The sequence below is a fragment of the Monomorium pharaonis genome, chromosome 1 (genome assembly GCF_013373865.1).
Source record: "Monomorium pharaonis isolate MP-MQ-018 chromosome 1, ASM1337386v2, whole genome shotgun sequence".
In the NCBI taxonomy this organism is placed as follows: domain Eukaryota; kingdom Metazoa; phylum Arthropoda; class Insecta; order Hymenoptera; family Formicidae; genus Monomorium; species Monomorium pharaonis.
The window spans coordinates 13,705,073-13,728,011 of record NC_050467.1 but is presented as its reverse complement, the minus strand read 5'-3'; the positions used below and the strand labels follow the sequence as shown (position 1 = coordinate 13,728,011).

The following is a 22,939-nucleotide window of genomic DNA, read 5'->3' as shown; positions in this document are numbered from 1 at the left end:
CGACTTGGGAAATGCTTGATAAATACCTTATTCGTTTATACGATTATGAAAAAGAAATAAAAATGTGTGCATGCGCGCGCGCGCGTGTGTGTGTGTGTGTGTGTGTGTAGAAATATACACAAAAGTTTGTAAATAACAATTTAATATAACAACTTGTCATTTAGAAGAAAATAAAAGTTTTGTGTCAAAAGTACAATTAATCACTTCTAAAATTATCTGTACATGTGTTTGTACATACACTAAGTTATATCCTGAGATAATATTTAGAACTACAATGCGTAAGATATCATTAATAGTATCAACAATAAATAGTATCAATATACTTGAATATTTTATAGTTGATAATTATTTTACAATGTTTATCCATCATATTTTTTGTTTACTATTATTATTATTATCATCATCATCATCACTATTATTATTATTATTATTATTATTATTATTATTATTATTATTATTATTATTATTATTATTATTATTATACATATTCAAAGATAAAAGAGATTACATGTTTTACAAGTATGCACATCATTACATAACTTCGTTCAATTGTAAAATAAAATGTTCACTCAATTCATTTGTACTGAAATCATCCACGTCGTCGTTACTTTCTTCAAAGATATCTTGAACTGTACCTGTTACAGTTTCCGTATCGTCCATTGTAATTTCTTCGCAAAGCGACATTGTATTTTCCGCACTCTTTACATCAACTTCTACGTCATTTTCCATAAGCTGAGTATCACATTTCTCGTTTATATTTTGTTTTAAAGTTATCGCTCGCTGAATTTTATCATTACTTTTACTAGACTCTGAGATATCATTGCTTAGGGAAATTTGCAAGACTGATAACGCTGGAAGCGGAAAACCATAATTTAACAACTTTTTGTATCCATTTGTGCCACAGATTTCTTGAATTTCTGTTGCCATTGCCAGAACTTTTTCAGAATAATTTTCTTTTATACTGTCTATCATTACTTCGTGAAATCTACTTGTATTTTCATCTAAGAGCTTCTTTCTTCTTATAAAAGTTTGCATATTCAACATCTTTCTCTTATACGTATTTGTATTCTTCTCCGCTCGCTCAAGAAATTTTGAGGCCTTCTCCAATTTCCAGTTAAGCTCTTTTATTTGCTTATCTCTCTGCTTAACTTGATTTTCTAGTTGTCTCTTTTCTTGGCATTCTATTGTTATAGTCTTCATTAATTTTTTATTCATCTCTTCAAGATTATTCATTCTACTAGATAATTCATATATCAACCTTTGTTTCATATCCGTTTGTTTGCAACTAGTCGAAGATGATGTACCATCCATGCTTTTATTCAATTCATTCATTTTCTTTTCTATTTTTTTCGTCCTTTCTTTAAGCACCACATTTTTATCTTGCACTTTTTTCTCCAAATCCTTAAGCAAAATAAGTTGATTAGTTAGTTGTCTGATAACAACTTCTTGCAGTTTCACTTTTTGTTGTAACTTCTCATATTCACATTTATTAGTATCATTATTCGTCGATTGTTCAATAATGTTGTTAATGATGCCATTATTGACATCTAAATTCTTCTCTTCCTCCATGTCCATATCCGATAATCTTGCAGTCAGGCATTCATTTTTTAAAGTTGGCAAGATAAATGATACTTGATTATCGCTATTCGATGCAATACTTGTAATACTCGATGAAAAGATATCATCAATACTGCATTTATCTGTAGAATCTGTTTCCATTGGACAATCGTCTATCGTTATAATAGATGTAACATTATTTTCTTGCTGAAAACAAGTATTGTGTTCTTGAATAGTAAAATCTTTCGTATCTTTAAACAAATCTTGCATAATATCAAATACATCCTCACGATCGCCTGTCACTTTAACTACATATTTCGTATCTGATGTAATGATATTAGTGATGCCATTGTTATTACATCGCGTAATTTCAGATATATTCAGTTCTTTTTTTACTTTATTTTCCACTTCCATGATGTACGAGGCATCACTATTACTTATAGAATTTGTATCCTGGAAAGAGGATCCATTTTGAACTGATCTCTTTATAGATTTCATAACTTTCTCTCGAATTTTCCGTTTACACTTTACAGCAGTTCTCATGTTTGACGCAATGTGTATATCTTCTCCGCTAAAGGTTTCTTCTACATGTTCAGAAAAAGTTTCATCAATCTCGTTAGTAATACTATCGATATTTGATGTATGTTGATCCCATTTATCAATTTCACTAGTTCCAATGTCATGAAATGTATACTTAGGAACGCGTGCAAATTCTTCTCCGCTTTCACTACCAAAGATGGTTTCAATATTATCTCTATTGTCGATAAATATATTTCCAATTTCATTCCTTGATGGGTATTTATAATTCATACTTTGGTTAATTGGTATTTGTGTTAACAATTTCTCACAAGGTTCTTTCCAATTTTTAGAAACTGAATTCAATTTCTCCATATTATTCCCTTCACCATCACAAATTTGTTTTAACTTCTCCTCTATTTCATCGTAACTATTGTCAAAGATTTGATCAACATCTAGTTTTATTTCCGTCTTTACAGTGACATTCTCATTTTGGTTACCAGGTGAATTTCTTTTCGCTATAAAATTACTGACAAGTTTCTTACTATTTGCACTCACCTGCTTTTCAAGTATGTCATTCTCTTTAATATTATTCTCTATCTTCATACTATTATCATCTGAAATTATAATAATATTTTCCTGTTGAAGATCATTCGTAATATCTATGTAATGTGCACGGGTGGCTTGTTTACTTTCCATCTTTTTTGGAAATTGATTTACTGGCTCATATACGAGTGACCACACAGTTGGATTGTCGACATCCTGCGAATCAGAATCCTTTTCTTCCAAATGGCCGATTGACGAATATTCGGTGTCATTTTCTAAAGATTCTGTCATATAATCGTTTTCACATTCATTTTCATTCTTAACATTTGTTAGCTTAATACGCTTTTTAGCGGATTTTCTTGTTGATGTTACAGTAAAAATAGATGGAACAGCATCCTTCCTCAGTCTGATCCTCCCATTTTGGGTTATAGACCATTCTTCAGGTTCAAAATGCACATGACACAAAAAGGAATTGTTAGATGGTTCCCAGTCGGCTCTAGCAACACGATCCTGCCAGATTTTTCTTAATTTTGGATCACGAGGAAAACATTTCATGATATACCCTTTTTCGCTGCGATTATTGCATCCAACAGCTGCGCAACCTGGCATTTTTGATCGTTTGACTATTAAGATTAACCTGCAAATTTAAAATAATATCAAAATTATAGCATATTAGTGCAAAAAAACATGCAACAATAATAATTATATTTCAATAAATGGCGCAAAAAAGACTGAATATTAACTCTTTAAAGTATATATTTTTCTTTATATACAAATTTTTTGAAACTTGGTATACAAGTTTTTAGGTCACTGATTAAGAATATAAAGAAATTAACTTGCAAATATGTAGTGTTGTTTCAAGAACATTAAAAAATACAAAAAAATTAATAAAATACACAACTATTCATAATTTTAATCCACCATATTATATTTTCAAATTTGTAAATTTAATTTTGGATTAAAAATCAACAACCTCCAAAACTCCCATATACTAACAAGTTTCAATATATCATGCTAAGAAAACATTTTTTTACTGTAATACATTTTATACAGAATCAAAATTTATCAGACTTTAAATCACATATTAAATTAATGTTGTAAATTTTTTATTTTTACTTTAGCATCTATATTTTATAATTCAATCAGATAGTTTAGTATGATTATACTGTCATTATGCAGTTTTTTTACTATATATATATAATATCTATACAATCACAATATAATTTTGTTAAGAGTTGTAGAATTCCGCTACAGATTTGGATTGAACAATTACAAATTCTATCAGATATAAAGTTGCAAAAAAATCAAAATACTTAAAAGAAATAATTTTATTTTTAAAATTAAAAAAATTTTTTAATTTAATAATTTTAAATTAATTTTAATTTTCTATAAGATGTCACATTTTTTAAAGGAATACATATACACGTATGTGATTCAAAGAGTTAAAATATTCCTTTTTCTTCTATGTCTACATAAAAAGTATGAAAATAGAAAAAAATTAAATAAAATTTGAAGCAAAGTCAGATATGGTTACTCAATTCTAATCTTCTTCAATATTGAAAATACATCAAGACTTCAATTCTTCTTTGAGTCATTATGAACAATACTGTACGTTGTAATTCCAATGATACGCGCCTATTAATTTCTTCTAATGGAAATGGAAAAATGTCTTTAAAAAATTGAGTAATTCGTCTATCCTGATTGCAAGACCATGTGATAAATAAAGCAAATAAGTGCTTTAATAGATGAATTCTGTCTCAGTATTTGGATTGTGAAATGTATTCAAACCGCAAGGAGTAAAGTACACAGAAAGAAGGTGAATCATTGTTACAGTTAAATTAAATAAATTAAATAATTAAAATTATAATAGTTAAATTAAACTTGTATTATTACTTATTTAATCTTTGACATTTATGATGGATAATTCCAATTTATTTCCAACAATTTTAGATGTATAACTACTTATACAGCATAAATTTATATCTTATACAGCATAAAAACATTTTAAAGCTATATTATATATCATATATGATATAATAATTATAAATATAACTTTTAAAATGTTTAATAAAAAATATATCAAAAAAATAAGTACAAAGATCTGCCATTGGCTTTCTGATAATTGACTTTTATTTGCATTTTAATAAAAAAAATTATATATATAACTCTTAGTAGTAGAATATATAATAGTATGTAAATATGATAAACATATAAAACATTTTGATATATTGGTAAATATTTTTGGTATTATTATCTTATACTCTTGCATACCTAAATGTATTTATAAAATTTTAAACAATTCTATCCTCAAAAAAAAAAGTTCTGAAATATAAATCTGAAATATTTTTTAACTTTAAATATATTCCAATTTTTAATATTATAGTTTAAACTAGTATTTATTATTTTTAATTGAAAATCAGTTGTCAACCATGTTTGTGAAAAAAATTAAATCAAAAGTAGTTCTATTATTAAAAACTTTAAAATTCAATTTCAATTTTGATATAACCATATTTATTTTTTTTATTAAAAATTGATTGTCGATTATTTTTGTGAGAAATGTAGAATTGAAATGTAGAATTTCATAAATCTTCTAGTTTGTATTTCTTATGTACCTATAATTTCTCATAAAAATTTTCCTATATCTTTAAATGGTTCAAAAAATAAATATTTAAAAAATATAATTGCCAATTGCTTTAATTTAAAAAATTAATTTAAATTCTTAGATCTGGAAATTTTTACTCCTACAATACTATAATTCAACTATTGATATTTAGTAATGCAGGATGTTATATTTATACTAATTTTCTTGACTTGGCTGAACTTTGCAAATTTTTGACAAAATCTGTGTATGTAAATGGATCTGTCTTATGCACCTACAAAATTTAGTTTTATATGATAAAACTACTTTAAGTCCAAATTCACATAACATTCATCAACTTTACTTTGAATAAGTTTTCTAAATAAACAAGTAAATATTATTAGTACTATTATATTATCTAGCTATATTATTATTTATATACAGTGTATATCATTGTACTAATTACTCTGATATTATTACAAGTTATATCCAAGTAGAGCAACAAGTCACAATAATGTTAAAAATAACAAAAATAAAACGTAATTTTAAAAAGTGACTTTTAATAATCACTTTAAAATGCTTAAATATTTTCAAATTTACAGCGTATGAACAATTTTAGAAACATTTTTTTGCAACATTTCATATAATCACAACAATCTATATATGGATTTAAAACAAGTCTAAACACATAAATCATACAATTTGAATATGGAAGTGGAATAATTTTTAACAGATACTTTTTTCTTTATTTACTAATCTTGCAACCAAGATGGATGAAACACTTAGTCTTTACTATTACTGAATATGTATATATCATCAAAATTACAATGGTATCATTCAATAATGAGCCAAAGATTCAAAACATTTGAAAACTTTGTTTTTCCATATTAAGAGATCAAAATTATGCTACAGTATCCGCATCTAACTTACTCGTCACTTATTTCATTTAGTTTATAATTATCGAGTCTTTATATTGTTTATAAAAATAAATTTATCTCGCCGTAAATGTAGAAGAAAATAATGCATTGTAATGCAATTAAGACGAAACACGCTTTACAACAAAATTATATATTTTTAACAAATTGTTTTTAAAAATTTGTTACGCCGTTCGTAATTATTGAAAGAGAAATTGAGAAATTTGCTTACCTCTATTTTTACATTAGCTTTCTTTCCATTCCATACAGAGAGCAATTTGTATAATATGTCACACCTTTCAAGAGGTGACAATATCACCTTTAAATATTCGCATTGAATTTATAAAGGTTAAGAAACTTTTCAACTTGGACGCGCAAGCAATATATCGTCAAGCTCTTTTACATCACGGAGTATGTGTTTAGACTTCAGGATTCTACCTACGTATGTATGCACAGTGTCGCATACGCTGAAACATGGCCGCAACTCCGTAATTGTCTCCTGTAGCCAATGAGATTACTGATTCGGTTCATTTTTTGATATGCTGCCAAATACATTAGGTTTGTTCTTGGTAGCTGTACTGCTGTACCATAGAGATATATAATATAGAGTCAACCTTCTGTGAGCGGAGCTGTCCGCATCTTCTATGGGATAGAATGATATGTAGTAAGTAAAGACCTATAATCAAAGGGTGCGTTCCACTTAAAGCTCGCAACGACCGTGGAATCATTTCATCCTTGTTGGTTATCAAATATTAAACAAGGATAAGCAACGCTCATGAGCGTTGCGGGCGTTAAGTGGAACGCACCCAAAGATGCGCCAATGGCCCCCCACCATGGGTGTTTACGATGGATGCTTTCCATTTAGTAACACAAGTCGACACAAGCATTGTTCTATCTTTTTTTATGTTCAATGAGTAACAAAGATAGAACGACACTTGTGTCGACTTGTGTCATTAAATGGAAAGCACCCGATAATGGCTATCCGAGTAATTTTCTTTAGGACCGAAATATATGATAAGCACAACCATCTACTATTATCATGATTCGTGACAACTCAATGCTGTCCGGTATAGCCAAATCATCACGAGCAAGTTGCGAGTTGCGAGTTCCGTGAGTTTGTAGCAGGTAACCTAAAAAGTACGACATAAATAATTTGATTATTACAATTAAAAATAATCTGTTTTTAATAATAATACAATATAAGGTATGAAAAAAATAATCCAACATTTTGTTCATAAATGTTAATAGATTTGTATATAGCGTTAAGTAAAGTGCACAAACAAAAATTTTTTTATTGTGTTTACAGTATATCTTAATTTACTATGCACTTGTATTACAAATTAAAAAAATTTATTGTAAACATTATTATTAGTTTCACATTAGTGAAATATTCATGCATAATATTTATACCTAAAAATATATGATTTTTTAAAATAATGATAACACCATGCAACTTATCATTAACAGTTGTTACAAGAAAGAAAAATATTTATACTTAAATTTTTATTTTACTTGTAATCTAAAAAATATTATTAATAATGATTTATTTAGTAATTTTACATAATTTATCTCATTTGTTTCAAAGTGTTAACACCATCCGTTTAATAAAAGATGACTTTTCTAATATATATGTTAGTTAATAATAAATAATAACATTTATTGAGAATCAATGTTTAATTAAAATATTATATTAGGTTTTGAAATAATACCGTTATGATAGAAACTTGATAGACAAAATAAATATTTGTAAATAAAATAATCTCTGATATTACTTTAGACAATACTTTAAAAATACATGATTGTGTTACATATAATTACTATTTTAAAGTTAATAATCTTATACATACATTAAAAACAGATTATTTTTAATTGTAATAATCAAATTATTTATGTCGTACTTTTTAGGTTACCTGCTACAAACTCACGGAACTCGCAACTCGCAACTTGCTCGTGATGATTTGGCTATACCCATCGACATATAGAATGGACTGAGCATTGCGATAGGTTAGCGCGCGCCTGCTTTAGAGTGAGAGGTACTACACCTGAGGCCTATGTTTGTCTCTTTTGCAAGCTTCTGATTTGTTATTTCGTCCCCCTCCATTCACGGAGGAGGACGAAATAACAAATCAGAAGCTTGCAAGAGAGGCAAACATAGGCCTCAGGTCATCGACATATAGAATGGACTGAGCATTGCGATAGGCAAGCGCGCGCCTGCTTTAGAGTGAGAGGTACTACACCTGAGGCCTATGTTTGTCTCTCTTGCAAGCTTCTGATTTGTTATTACGTCCTCCTCCGTGAATGGAGGGGGACGAAATAACAAATCAGAAGCTTGCAAAAGAGACAAACATAGGCCTCAGGTGTAGTACCTCTCACTCTAAAGCAGGCGCGCGCTAACCTATCGCAATGCTCAGTCCATTCTATATGTCGATGCCTCAGGTGTAGTACCTCTCACTCTAAAGCAGGCACGCGCTTGCCCATCGCAATGCTCAGTCCATTCTATATGTCGATGGCTATACCGGACAGCATTGAGTTGTCACGAATCATGATGATAGTAGATGGTTGTGCTTATCATATATTTCGGTCCTAGAGAAAATTACTCGGATAGCCATTATCGTAAACACCCCATGACTGCTATCCACCATCTTGTACCTAGAGATACTATACAGAGATTCGCCAATGCGTTAACAATTTCTGATTGGCTCCCGTCGCTTGGGGTATAACCGGAAGTATGAGAGAGAAAGATAGATATAACTGACAGAGAAAGCCTAGCCGATCTAACCTGTCACCTGTCAAAAGAAAACAGAGTAAACCGCCATCGAAAACGTCATATCCGATATCCGGTTTTACCCCAAGACGGCACATTGGCGAATCTCTGTTATAGTATCTCTACTTGTACCCATACGGAGACTGGATGGGAGCTAGGGCCGGGGGCTGGGGTCTGGGGCTGGGTCTGGAGTAGTACAGATAGTAAACAATGCGAGCCTGCTCCAAGTTGTACGCAGCCATATAACATGCAAATTTAATTTTTCTTGTTCTTCCTGAGTGTATCGTCAAAATATAGTGACCCTCGAGAGTGCAGAGATTGAATTACCTTATAATTTCTGACACATATTCCTTTAATCTATACTGCTCAACACAGAGCACTCTCCTCTCTTCCTCGCCCAGCGTGGGTACGCAATGGCGGATAAACCATGTGACTCAAGTGACCAATCAAAATTGTGTTCGCCATTGGCGAATCTTTGATTATAGGTCTTTAGTAGTAAGGGCCACCGCACAAACTCTTCCATAACGCGTTACGTTACGTTAAGTACTCCATACGAACTTAAGTTGTACTTAAAATTTAACTTAAATCAACGCACAAAGAAATCCTTAACGTAAGAACTTAAGAACTTACGTTAAAAGTTTCTTTGTGCGTTGATGTAAGTTTAATTTTAAGTACGAACTTAGATTTATGGAGCACTTAACGTAACGTAACGTGTAAGGGCCACCGCACAAACTCTTCCATAACGCGTTACGTTACGTTAAGTACTCCATACGAACCTAAGTTGTACTTAAAATTTAACTTAAATCAACGCACAAAGAAATCCTTAACGTAAGAACTTAAGAACTTACGTTAAGGATTTCTTTGTGCGTTGATTTAAGTTAAATTTTAAGTACAACTTAGGTTCGTATGGAGTACTTAACGTAACGTAACGCGTTATGGAAGTTTGTGCGGTGGCCCTTACGAAAAAGGGCCACCGCACAAGCTTTTTCGTAACACGTTACGTTACGTTAAGTGCTCCATACGAACCTAAGTTGTACTTAAAATTTAACTTAAATCAACGCACAAAGAAATCCTTAACGTAAGTTCTTAAGTTCTTACGTTAAGGATTTCTTTGTGCGTTGATTTAAGTTAAATTTTAAGTACAACTTAGGTTCGTATGGAGTACTTAACGTAACGTAACGCGTTATGGAAGAGTTTGTGCGGTGGCCCAAAGCTTGTGCGGTGGCCCATAGACTGCGTTTCGATATTTACTGATCAGTACTAAAAATCTACAGTATATGTGACGTAAACTATAGATTTTCAGTACTGGCAGTGAATATCGGAACGCAGCCATAGTGTTATCTGATTTCTGAGTCAACTACGACGTGCATGGCTCAAAAATCGAACAGCATTGTGATATCTTTTATGAGACAATAAGCTGATATCATATAAGGATAACATTTTCAAGAAACTTAAATGAAACTCTTCAATGAGATATCTCAAAGACCGCTCTTAGTAGATAGTCTCTGATAAATGTTACCATTTTGACATCATTTCCAAGATATCTAAATGTTTTCTTAAAAAATGTTCTCTTAAAGTTGAATATAATATGCTTATATAATATGCCTTACGCCTTAAATCTCATTGTAGACACCGCTTTAGACCGTGTCTAAAATACATCTTAATGACGTCTTTATGTCCCGATTTTGGATGCGTGCTGTCTGGGAAAATAATCGTCAGATCATGACTGAAATATGGGTGCGTTCGTTTATGCAGTAACTGCCGCAGTTGTCGTTCGTTTACTTCGTCTGCGAAAGTTACTGCGGCGCAGTTTGTCGTTCGTTTACGCAGTGATACATCTCATCTGAGCAGCTACCTCGAAGGTCCTGCTTTGGATGCTCTGCTCGCAGTACTGCATAAACAAACGCAGTATCACGCAGTATTTTCATCGTCGTATTTTCACTTATTTACGTGAGATTGTGCCTGAAAATTTAAAAAATGTCAAGTTACTTTATTAAAATTGAAAAACAAAAAGGTGGAGAACAACTCCTCAAGATTGATCCTACAAAACTAAAAATAATACCAGGTAAATTACATAATAAAAAGCTATAAAGTTTATTAATTTGTGTTTGTTTTGTAATCAAATAACCTAAAAATTTATATTTATTAAGAATGTAAATTGAAAATCAATCCGCAACATATTAAAAAAATTGATTATGTTCAGAAAACACAAGTGCTCAGTGAGCAGTCAGTGATTATTGATTCTTACTGTTATATCTCTAAATTTAGACAAATTATATAAGCAAATTACTCAATTGCTGTGTAACGGTTGTGTTTTCTGAACGTAACCATTTTAAACTTGCAGTAAACAAATTATAATTTTTTGTGGTTTTATAAATTTATCTTAGGTGCAGGTTCTACTGCAACTATTCCTAATAACACGACGTCGTCTACGATAAATATAGAAAAACAAGAGAAGCCTGAATTTGATAAGAATTTGGATCCGTCATTACTTTCTCAAAATGTCTTGTGTACACCGTCAATTTTTCCAAGGCTTTTATCCGAATCAACTTCACCAGTAGTCCAAGGTATAAATAAATAAATTTTTTATATATATACTTATTGTATTATAAAAAATTTATATTCATTATAATATGTATAAATATTATAATAAATAAATATATTTATGTGTATGTAATAAAATAGTTGCAAATATCACAGATTCCACCCAGCAAACACAGAACATTGCGGCAATGTTGCAATATTGCTGTAATGTTGCTACAATGTTGTTTGTTACTTAATTCCGTTTCATCATTATTTCTAATGCAAATATTATGCAAAACACAAACAGCAACAACAACTATTTTCATCTCATTTATGAGAGACATATTTAAAAATTTTAATCTTCTAAATCTAGATCTTAGTCTTCCAAATGCTTGTTCAATGACAACTCTCTTTGAACTTAATTTTGCATTGTACAACTTTTGCCTCCGAGACAAGTGACCATTATCACGGAATGGTGTTAATAAATAAGGTTGTAAACTATATGCAGAATCTCCTAAAATATGAGTTCCTTCCGGTATAAGCGTTGGATCTTCTGCAAGTGCCTGACCTATAGGACTTTCTCTCCACACTCTGGCATCATGAGTCGCACCAGGCCAACCAATGAAAATATCAATAAATTGACATTTTGCATCGCATATCCCTTGTAAAATAATAGAGTGGAAACCTTTTCGATTATAATAACTTTTAGGATCGACGTTAGGAGCTGGAATTTCGATATGCATTCCATCAACTGCACACACAACGTCTGGAAAATCATTTGGTCCTCTGAGATTATTAAATTGTTGTTTTTTATTTTGAAACTCTGCTAGATTTGGCCAGTGTAAATACTCATTTACAATTTTACATAAAGCACCGCATATATTAAGAAATATTTTATGCGTAGTACTTGAGCTTAAATCAAATAGATTACTGACTTCTCGAAAAGAATCTTGATTTGATAATAACCATATTGTTGACAATATTGCTTTTTCTAATGGTACATTAGGATGACCTCCTTCTTTGTTTTTAGGCTCAAGCATAGGGCCAATTGCTCTTCTAACAATCTAAAATAAAGTAGGTTTATAAATTACATAAATTTGCAATCTTTTTTTATGTTTAACCAATTCAATGACATTAAAGATTAATACCATGCATTGCTTTTAAATTAAAATCTTTCTGATTTATATGCTTACTTCGAAAGAACCTCTCGTGAGACGAAAATGCGATTGAAATGTTTTTTCGTGCATTCTAAAAATTATACCGCAAAAATTTTCAACTTTCGGTACTTGTCTATGTTCCTATAAACAAAAAATAAACAAAAATATATACTTCTAGATTTATTATATATATTAATATTATTTATTTAAACTTGTAAAATTTTAATAAAACTAATAAATAAAATATACATAATACCACATCATTTAACAATAGTAGCTCTTCATCAGAACTATCTGTCCATAAATCAGAATCATCTGATGAGCTATCATTGATCAATTCTATTGCACTATGAATAATATTATTTGTATCCATTGTGATTTCTAAAAATAGAATTTTTTAAATAAATAAATTCAAATACTTAATTTAAAAATTAATTAATATTTAAATTTTAAACAAACTATAACCTAGTTTTCCTAGTCTTTTAACTGGAGAAGACAATCCGAGCAGTAGTTCACGCAGATATTCATTCGGTAAAATGTATCACGTGACTGGCAGATGAGATGCGCAGTGGATGCGCTAACCGCTGCGTAAACGAATGCACCCTATGACTTCGAAATGACGTCACATCATGACGTCAATTTAGGTCATGTAAAAAAATGGTCATTTTGACGACATATGACCAGATATGACCATTTTGGGACGTCAAAATGAGTGAGTCTGAGATGCGCACAGTAATAAACGGACACAGACCAAACAGACACAATAATAAACGAACACAGTGCAAAACGGACATAGTAACAAACGGACACAGTGCGAAACAGACACAGTAACAAACGGACACAGACCAAATGCGCACAGAGCGAAACGGACACAGACCAAATGCGCACACTGCACATGCGCACGGACCAAATGCATACACGGAAAGTCGCAAACCCATGTGATGCAGTGAATGCTTTGCACGCGCGCGCGCGCGCGCGCGCGCGCACACACACACACACACACACACACACACACACACACACACACACACACGGGGGAGTGCAAGGGGGGCCTTTGGCCCCCCTCCCGCACCCATCCCGTCCAAGTCGCTAACCTATGTGGACTTTACTCTGCTTGCAATGTACATGGATTGCATTCGGTCCGTGCGCACGTGCAGTGTGCGCATGTGCAGTGTGCGCATTTGGTCCGTGCGCATTTGGTCTGTGTCCGTTTCGCACTGTGTCCGTTTCGCTCTGTACGCATTTGGTCTGTGTCCGTTTGTTACTGTGTCCGTTTCGCACTGTGTCCGTTTCGCTCTGTGCGCATTTGGTCTGTGTCCGTTTCGCTCTGTGCGCATTTGGTCTGTGTCCGTTTGTTACTGTGCCCGTTTATTACTGTGTCCGTTTGGTCTGTGTCCGTTTGTCACTGTGTCCGTTTCACTCAGCCTGCTGTGTCCGTTTATTACTGTGCGCATCTGGGACGCTCCCGTCAAAATGACGTGGGCTTGCTACCTGGGGTCTATTTAATTTGCACTGGCACCTTCCACCGTCTCGAAAGACGGTGGAGCAAAAGTTGCACTCGGTGGAATTTTTTTGCATCAATTTTGTCAGTAGAACCAAAGAGGAACCTGAGAGCGGCCACCGCGGCCTTTTTCGTGCGACCGATATTTGACTAGCATCAGCGCCAAACGTGGATGTAAAGTCTGTTTTACATTAATCGCAAGCAACTAGTTGCGACTTGCGATCCAATAGGCGCTTAGTTTCCAGTTAAAGCTCGACATTTATTGGGTGTTGCAAATTGCAACTGGCGACTGCAATTAATGTAGAACGGGCTTTAAGGCTCTCACACATGAATTGACATAACCGTAACAGTAAGGTTTCGACCAATCACGTACTTGAATTAGCCGATTACGGCTAAAGACCTATAATCAAAGATTCGCCAATGGCGAACACAATTTTGATTGGTCATTTGAGTCAAATGGTTTATCCACCATTGCGTACCCACGCTGGGCGAGGAAGAGGGGAGAGTGCTCTGTGTTGAGCAGTATAGGTTAAAAGAATATGTGTCAGAAATTATAAGGTAATTCTATCTCTGCACTCTCGAGGGTCACTATATTTTGACGATACACTCAGGAAGAACAAGAAAAATTAAATTTGCATGTTATATGGCTGCGTACAACTTGGAGCAGGCTCGCATTGTTTACTATCTCTACTACTCTAGACCCCAGCCCCAGACCCCAGCCCCCGGCCCCAGTCACCGTATGGGTACAAGATTGTGGATAGCAGTCATGGTGGGGGGCCATTGGCGCATCTTAGGGCCACCGCACAAACTCTTCCATAACGCGTTACGTTACGTTAAGTATTCCATACGAACCTAAGTTGTACTTAAAATTTAACTTAAATCAACGCACAAAAAAATCCTTAACGTAAGAACTTAAGAACTTACGTTAAAAGTTTCTTTGTGCGTTGATGTAAGTTTAATTTTAAGTACGAACTTAGGTTTATGGAGCACTTAACGTAACGTAACGTGTTACGAAAAAGCTTGTGCGGTGGCTCTTTGATTATAGGTCTTTAGTTACGGCAGGTTACGGATATGGTCGCCCAATCCGACGCGTCAAAACCTTACGTTATAGGCCGGTATTCATAGTCAAATCTTATTTCAAGATCGTCTCAAGCAATGTCTTAAGATGCTAATACGGCTCTGTGATTGGTTGATGGCATCTTAAGACAGTACTTAAGATGATCTTAAATATAAGATCCGACTATGAATACCGGCCATAGTTATGTCAATTTATGTGTGAGGGTCTTTACATCCACGTTTGGCGCTGATGCTAGTCAAATATTGGTCGCACGAAAAAAGCCGCGGTGGCCGCTCTCAGGTTCCTCTCCCGTCACGGACTATCTTAGGGTTTTTAACCCGGTTAAGGCCCTCACACATGAATTGACATAGAGTGCGTTTGGGGAACTCACTATTAGCGCTACGCAGCACTACCGCTGTTCGCGGAGACGCTGGATAGCGCTATCAAAATTATGATGACATCACTGTCCGTAGCGTTTGACGTCATAAACGCGCGCTATCCATGCTACTGCTTCAGAGGTAGTGCATGGATAGCGTTTGGCTCAATCCCCACCATTGTCTGTTTAAACATCACGTGCTATCTCTCTTTTAAGGTTAGAGAAAATTTATGCGTAATCTTGAAAGAAGAAAATAAGAAATTGTTTATATGTCCTAATGAAAATATTTAATTAAAAATCTCTCTTTATTGAGAGAGAGAGAGAGAGAGAGAGAGAGAGAGAGAGAGAGAGAGAGAGAGAGAGGAGATCTGTTTCATTAAAATTTATTAAATTTATTAAAATATATTAAAATTCCTTAATATATACTCATTTAAATTTGTTAAAATTTCTTAAAATTCATAAAATTTATTTTATTACATTGTTATTTATTATATAAATAAATTTTATAAATTTTAATAAATGTTAAATATTAATTTTTAATAAATTTTAATGAATTTTAATAAATCTTAATAAATAATAAAAAGGGATTAAATAAAAAAGTTTCTGTGAAATATTTCATTAATATATTTCTATCAAGATGATCAAGACTGGATCTTTGAGTTTAATATTATTTTTCATCAAAATATGTATATAATAATATATACTATTTTGATTCATTACACTGCATGTATAATACTGTTTGTCTTAAAATGCAATCCTTTTCTGTATTTGCAAATATGTAAACAACTTAAGTATCATTATTATCAATTGAATTAATAACGTAATCATATATTATTTTAAAATTTTAGTTTAAATAATTAATGCAATTCAAGAGCGACAGTATACGACATAGTGCAAAAGAACATAAATTTACATAAAAAAATTATATTAGGCATAAACTTTAAACATATAATATTATGTAAAATAAATATAAATTAATAATTAATTAATTTGATTTTGAATTGAGATAGAAAAATGGAACAAAATAAAAATTTATAGGAAATTGTTTAAATTATTTTATTTTATTACATATAAAATAATTTTAATTAAAGAGTAATATATAGGACTTATTAATTATTTAATTTATTTAAAAATTAAAAAATTTATTTAATAAGATCGTAAATAACTTTAATAATTTTTATTTTGTGAACTTCAATAATTTCAATTTCCATTGAAAAATTTAATTGTTTAATAATCATTTTATAATTATTAAAATATTGAATATAAAATAAATGTAAACAAATAAGTATCATATATATATAAAGAAAAATAATAATAAATATACTAACAAGTGTAAGTAACATTGTTAACATAAATAATTATTAATATATATATAAACATTTTGTTAATATTGCTGGCAGTGGCTAATCAACTGCCCAACAGTGTTTGCTACGCTATAGCTGTTTACGGAACTCGCTATCACTACCGCGCTATTGGCTCCACGAACAGTTCAGATAGCGTTAGCGTTTGTAGCGTTAATAGTGTCTCCCCGAACGCACCCATAATCGTAACAGTAAGGTTTCGACCAATCACGTACTTGAATTAGCCGGTTACGGTTATGGTCGCCCAATCCGACGCGTCAAAACCTTACGTTATGGTTATGTCAATTCATGTGTGAGGGCCTTAATGGATGTTTACGATAATGTATGGACGGGATTCATAGATTAATCTTAAGCTCAAGCATTGTCTTAAGTCTAGCTTCGAGCCGACTTGAGACTTACTTAACCAATGAAATAACAGCATTGACGTCTCAAGATCGTGCTTAAGCTGGAACTTGAATAAGATTCGACTATGAATTCCGGCCTATGATAAGATTATTTAGGTTCGGTTCCACAATTCACGGTTAAATTAACTGGCCGATTATTCCATTGGAATTGACCAATCGTATTTGTCGTTAAGCAAAATTAACAAATACGATTGGTCAATTCCAATGGAATAATCGACCAGTTAATTTAACCGTGAGTTGTGGAACCGTGCCTAAGGGCCGATTTTACCAACTCCGGTTACCTTAACCGGTCGGTTATTCCATTGGAATTGACCAATCACATTTGTTAATTTTGCTTAACGACAAATACGATTGGTCAATTCCAATGGAATAATCGGCCGGTTAAGGTAATTGGAGTTGGTGAAATCGGCCCTTAGGCTATCCGAGTAATTTTCTCTAGGACCGAAATATATGATAAGCACATCCATCTACTACCATCATGATTCATGACAACTCAATGCTGTCTGGTATAGCCAAATCAACATCACGAGCAAGTTGCGAGTTGCGGGTTCCGTGAGTTTGTAGCGGGTAATCTAAAAAGTACGATATAAATATTTTAAATAATTTGATTATTACAATTAAAAATACTCTGTTTTTAATGTATGATAAGATTATTAACTTTATTAAAATAGTAATTATGTAACACAATCATGTATTTTTAAAGTATTGTCTAAAGTAATATTAAAGAGATTATTTTATTTACAAATATTTTTTCTGTCTATCAAGTTTCTATTATAACGGTATTATTCCTTTGACTGAAAAACGCATTTGCTCTTAGTATTTCAATGAAATCTTTTAATGCAAAACTTACGTATCATGTATATTAGGACTTTATTATTGTTTCAGTAATAAAAATATATGCTATATATTACAATATTAAATATTACTGTATCACGTTTTCTTTAACTGTAGCAAACTATACTTAAGTGTATTAAATTATGTCGATTTGTGTATTAAAAGACAAACAGCCTCTATATTTTGCCTATGATATATGTGACGTATAGAATTGTGTATTTTTAATACTGGTAGTTCAGGTAGTAAAATATTGAAACGCATTAGGTTAGACAGAGATCCAAATTTTTATTCTTCGTACTTCTTTTCTTAATTCTCTCCTTTAAAGTGGTCATAAATATACATCACATATCAGTTTTAAACTTATAATAACATCTAATAATAAAATTAGAAAAGATATATATTGCAGCAAAGAATAGAATACAGCAATAAAACATTCATGCTGTATTCTATTTATATATAAAATATAGTATTTTAAACAAATAATCTGAATCTGCAATATAAAATTCAATTTTCTTGTCGCTAGTGATAAATTGACAAAAATGTAATTCTATGTGATCAACCCAACTGGTAATTTTATTAATAATTAAAATATAAGTACAATGTTTTAAACCCTTATTAAATGCATAGGTAATAGATAAAATTCACTTGGAAACAATATAGTCGATAAGTTTATAACAAAATTATGAATAGTAACACTAAATTAAATAAAACAAAATAAATAAAAATGGATAAAATAATCATATAGAATTGAATTTTTATGGTTTAGTAAATTAAGTAAACAAGAGAAACTAAAAACTTAGAAAGCGAACTCAAAAACTTACATATTTCGTGTGTCAAAAAGGTATTACAAAGTCAATATATGTATAACAATGATGTATAAAAAATATAAAACTGAGTAATATGTATGAAAATTAAAGATGTAAAAGAATGAATTCAATAATACGTTTGCACAGTTACAGTTAAAGAGTGAGACTAAGGGCCACCGCACAAGCTTTTTCGTAACACGTTACGTTACGTTAAGTGCTCCATACGAACTTAAGTTGTACTTAAAATTTAACTTAAATCAACGCACAAAGAAATCCTTAACGTAAGAACTTAAGAACTTACGTTAAAAGTTTCTTTGTGCGTTGATGTAAGTTTAATTTTAAGTACGAACTTAGATTTATGGAGCACTTAACGTAACGTAACGTGTTACGAAAAAGCTTGTGCGGTGGCCCTTTTTCGTAACACGTTACGTTACGTTAAGTGCTCCATAAATCTAAGTTCGTACTTAAAATTAAACTTACATCAACGCACAAAGAAACTTTTAACGTAAGTTCTTAAGTTCTTACGTTAAGGATTTCTTAAGTTTTGATTTAAGTTAAATTTTAAGTACAACTTAAGTTCGTATGGAGTACTTAACGTAACGTAACGCGTTATGGAAGAGTTTGTGCGGTGGCCCTAAGATGTCATGGGCATGTGCAGGGTAAACACGATACTATATGAATTTATTGATACTATTATTGTACATTGAATTTAAATTCTCTGTATTCTTTTATAAATTATTTTGTAAACTATATGTAATACTATGTATATTTTTAGACACTTATATAAAAAAAGATATTTCTGCGAACAGTTATTCATGAATGTATGTAGTTAAGTTATAAAATATTAAATTAATTTAATAATAAAGAGCAAAGTGTTTTATCAGTGATTTCATCAGTGTGTTTCTTCTGATAATATATTTTTATTGCATTGATTCTGTGTGCAGGTGCAGTTAAATTACGATTTTCCGATAGTTTTCCTTCTGAGACTGAAGGTAAAATCAAGCATTGGTTTCAAACTGCGAATGGAAGAACTAAATATAAGTCTAATGCTTAAAATATAATGTTATAGTATACTTTTCTTCAACTCTATACTATTACTGTTTGATTGTTTTCATTTTAAGTAAAAAGTTACTTTTGTTTTGTCTTATATAGTCTTATATAGTTTTATAGTCTTCTATGGTGTTATTACAGTCTTTGTAGTTTTTTCTTATAGTCTATCTTTTTATCGGTTGGAGTATTAGGGCCATTCTACAATAGTCGCAAGTCGCCAGTTGCCTTTTGCGACCGCCAATGAACATTGAGCTTTACATATGGAACTCAATGATCATTGATTGTCATAGGAAGCAACTGGCGACTTGCGACTATTGTAGAATAGCCCTTAAGCAGTGTAGTAATAGCATTTTATAATTAATATCTATACATGCAATTTCTCTTTTGTAATATCTATTGTGATATAAAATAAAGAATGATGTAATGTGATGTGATAAAGAATTCACGAAACTATTGTACAATTGATATAGTACAAATAAAAATATAAATGACACTAAAATAAAGAATTGTAATATATTTTTGTATTTATTTTGTTCCTGTTTATATTTAATATAATTTAATTTTAATTTTAAATTTATTTCTGTAGAGTTTAGTCAAAATGATGTCAAAATGCCGTCAAATTGATAAAAAGACATGACGTTAAAATGACATCAAATTGACGTCTGTTTGACGATTTCAACATCAAAATCCACTCAAAGTATAGGACGTTTTGCAGTCAAAATGCCATCATATTGATGTCATTTTGACATTATTTTGACGTCATGTCTTTTTATCAATTTGATGACATTTTGATATCATTTTGACTAAGCAGTTTTCATTGATCTTTAAATAATGATTAATAGTTATAGGTAGCAAAGTGTCTACCTAGCCACTGGACCTCAATAATTCGTCATTTGAGGTCAAATCGTCAATTATTACAAAGAATTATAGTTAACGTCAGTAATTAATCACTAATAAAACCTTATTAATACGTCGTAAAATGATCAATTAACTGACGTTATTAATTAGTCAAGAATATGACGTCGGAAATACATTATAGGATGGATAAATAACTGACATAATTAATAGGTCAAAAAATGACTATTACGTCTTAATTGATAACATAACGTCTGCGACCTTAAATGACGAATTATTGACGTCCAGTGGACGTCACCTTGCTACCTGTATTAAAATTTATCAATGTAACAAAAATTATATTTGTTTTACTATAAAACAATACAAATGAGATACAAATGATTATTTATAATGATTGATATATTCCCATTTTGGTTAGAATTCATATAAAATATATACCCTGAACAACCCAACATTGTTAAATCCATTTTTATAATAAATGTTGTAATTTTCTTTGGTTTGATTAGGTATCCTGCTGTGATTTCAGCAAACATTTGCTAAAAGTTATAAAAATCCAGTAAATAGTGTTTATTCGTTGCAGTAAATTGCAAATGATTATGCGGCCTTTATTTGCGACAATTTTTTTGCTACACAAATTAGCATTTTTAGGCTTACGAATACAACAAAATTAAAATTTTGGAAATGTATTTGACAATTGTTTGTTTAATGCCATTTCAAGACGCTCCTCCATCATAGATCCTGAGTCCTGAGCTTGTGCCCGTTGTCTTTATCTAGTTACAGCTTTACTTAATCAGTCCACTTGGATGGTTTTTTTATCATTTCTACTGTACTATCTGACTTAATTACAGTATGATAATCATTCCTGTTTTGGTTAGAATTCATATAAAATATATACCCTGAACAACCCAACATTGTTAGAATACCGAGAATCATAATGATTTTGTTCTGCAAGTTAATATTTCATTAATGACAATATTGGATTCAAATCTGAGGAGAGAGTTGTATTAGTTACAGTCTTACCGGTTTGACATACAATTCGAAATTGACAGCACGAAATAACGTGGTGCTTCGCAACGATCGTAAACCATCACCTGGCGTTGTCTCACGAGTATTTTTATTCATTGTGTTATCTATTACTGCAATATTTTTACACGTATTGGACAAACTTTTATGTAAATAACTATGCTAACCTATTTTAAGATTAGGTCCGTCGATCACTTACATCTTATTTCTTGCTTTCCATTTATCTTAAAGCACCTGAAAGTGAGACTGAAGGCCTGTTCTTTGTCGCTGCACATTGGGTGCTTTCCATTTAGTGACACAAGTTAACACGAATCGACTTCTATTAGTGTCATTTCTGCTTTCCATTACATTTGTGTCGCTTTTTGTCGATAACGCAAGTCGACTTCGAGTGACTCTGCTTAGACAATGCGAGTTGAGCGTGGTCAGCGTGGTTAAGCATGGGTGCTTTCCATTTAGTGGCTTAGTTTACATCGTCAAAACCTTAGTACGCGTATTAAGTTTGGTGCGCACCAAAGCCTTAGTACGGGCGCGTTTACATCGAATGTACTAAGTATGTACTGTGAAAAATATAATACAAATTTAATTCATGTTGATGTCTCCTACTAAGACATTTTCACACCGGTTTTTAGATTTTAGCACTGAGGTTATGCTCAATTGCTAAATTCTCTCTAAAATGCGTTTTATGCGTTTACATCGACATTTGTATTACTTGGTACGCGTATCAGTTTAATACGATACTCCTACTTGATACGTTCGTACCAAATTGATCCGGCAGCGTTTACATCGTGCGTACTAAATATTTAATACGAATTTGATACGAATATGGTACCTGATACGCGTATCAAATGCACGATGTAAACTAAGCCAGTAACACAAGTCGACACAAGCATCGTTCTATCTTTTTTTTATGTTCAATGAGTAACAAAGATAGAACGATACTTGTGTCGACTTGTGTCACTAAGGGTGCGTTCTTAAATTCGCAACGGATGCAGCCAGATACACCAGAATGTCATTCCATCTTTGTTACTTACGGAAAGTTGAACAAAGATAGAATAACACTCCAGTGCATCCGTTGCGAATTTAAAAACGCACCCTAAATGAAAAGCACCCCATATGG

At 31.8% G+C, this 22,939-nt stretch overlaps 3 protein-coding genes and 1 long non-coding RNA gene across 6 annotated transcripts; 1 reads left to right on the top strand and 3 right to left on the bottom strand.

Annotated features, from left to right (window-relative positions):
* Positions 1-125: 125 nt before the first annotated feature.
* Positions 126-6,935, bottom strand: LOC105828774. Its single transcript, XM_012667266.3, has 2 exons — positions 6,344-6,935; positions 126-3,256 (listed from the first exon to the last, which is right to left on the bottom strand). Exon 2 carries the CDS (start codon positions 3,226-3,228, stop codon positions 532-534), a length of 2,697 nt encoding a protein of 898 aa, XP_012522720.1. The 5' UTR covers positions 3,229-3,256; positions 6,344-6,935; the 3' UTR covers positions 126-531.
* Positions 6,936-11,271: 4,336 nt separating this feature from the next.
* Positions 11,272-13,201, bottom strand: LOC118646072 (putative nuclease HARBI1). Of its 3 annotated transcripts, XM_036288362.1 has the most exons (4): positions 13,021-13,195; positions 12,812-12,936; positions 12,592-12,696; positions 11,272-12,462 (listed from the first exon to the last, which is right to left on the bottom strand). In XM_036288362.1, exons 2-4 carry the CDS (start codon positions 12,926-12,928, stop codon positions 11,539-11,541), a joined length of 1,146 nt encoding a protein of 381 aa, XP_036144255.1. In that variant the 5' UTR covers positions 12,929-12,936; positions 13,021-13,195; the 3' UTR covers positions 11,272-11,538. The 3 variants fall into 3 exon arrangements, with proteins under 3 accessions (XP_036144255.1, XP_036144259.1, XP_036144257.1); XM_036288366.1 differs by lacking the exon at positions 12,812-12,936 and having other exon boundaries at positions 13,021-13,201; XM_036288364.1 differs by lacking the exon at positions 13,021-13,195 and having other exon boundaries at positions 12,812-13,014.
* Positions 13,202-17,408: 4,207 nt separating this feature from the next.
* LOC118645591 lies at positions 17,409-20,460 on the top strand. The gene is made up of 2 exons (XR_004963303.1): positions 17,409-17,833; positions 19,839-20,460. It is a non-coding gene; the product is annotated as an uncharacterized LOC118645591 (long non-coding RNA).
* An 894-nt stretch (positions 20,461-21,354) lies between these two features.
* Positions 21,355-22,289, bottom strand: LOC105830878 (small integral membrane protein 8). Its single transcript, XM_012670538.3, has 3 exons — positions 22,022-22,289; positions 21,820-21,935; positions 21,355-21,744 (listed from the first exon to the last, which is right to left on the bottom strand). The coding sequence occupies exons 1-3, from the start codon at positions 22,095-22,097 to the stop codon at positions 21,586-21,588; spliced, it is 351 nt and encodes a 116-aa protein (XP_012525992.1). The 5' UTR covers positions 22,098-22,289; the 3' UTR covers positions 21,355-21,585.
* Positions 22,290-22,939: the final 650 nt, after the last annotated feature.

Bases quoted from the DNA above. Each gene is read 5' to 3' on its own strand.
- LOC105828774 (XM_012667266.3), bottom strand. From the start codon at position 3,228: ATGCCAGGTTGCGCAGCTGTTGGATGCAATAATCGCAGCGAAAAAGGG.
- LOC118646072 (XM_036288362.1), bottom strand. From the start codon at position 12,928: ATGGATACAAATAATATTATTCATAGTGCAATAGAATTGATCAATGAT. The intron at 12,697-12,811 runs GTATTATGTATA...TTTTGTTTATAG, and splicing joins TACTATTGTTAAATGATGTG to GAACATAGACAAGTACCGAA. The intron at 12,463-12,591 runs GTAAGCATATAA...ACTTTATTTTAG, and splicing joins TCACGAGAGGTTCTTTCGAA to ATTGTTAGAAGAGCAATTGG.
- LOC105830878 (XM_012670538.3), bottom strand. From the start codon at position 22,097: ATGTGCAGCGACAAAGAACAGGCCTTCAGTCTCACTTTCAGGTGCTTT. The intron at 21,936-22,021 runs GTAAGTGATCGA...AAAATATTGCAG, and splicing joins TGGAAAGCAAGAAATAAGAT to TAATAGATAACACAATGAAT. The intron at 21,745-21,819 runs GTAAGACTGTAA...ATTAACTTGCAG, and splicing joins TCGAATTGTATGTCAAACCG to AACAAAATCATTATGATTCT.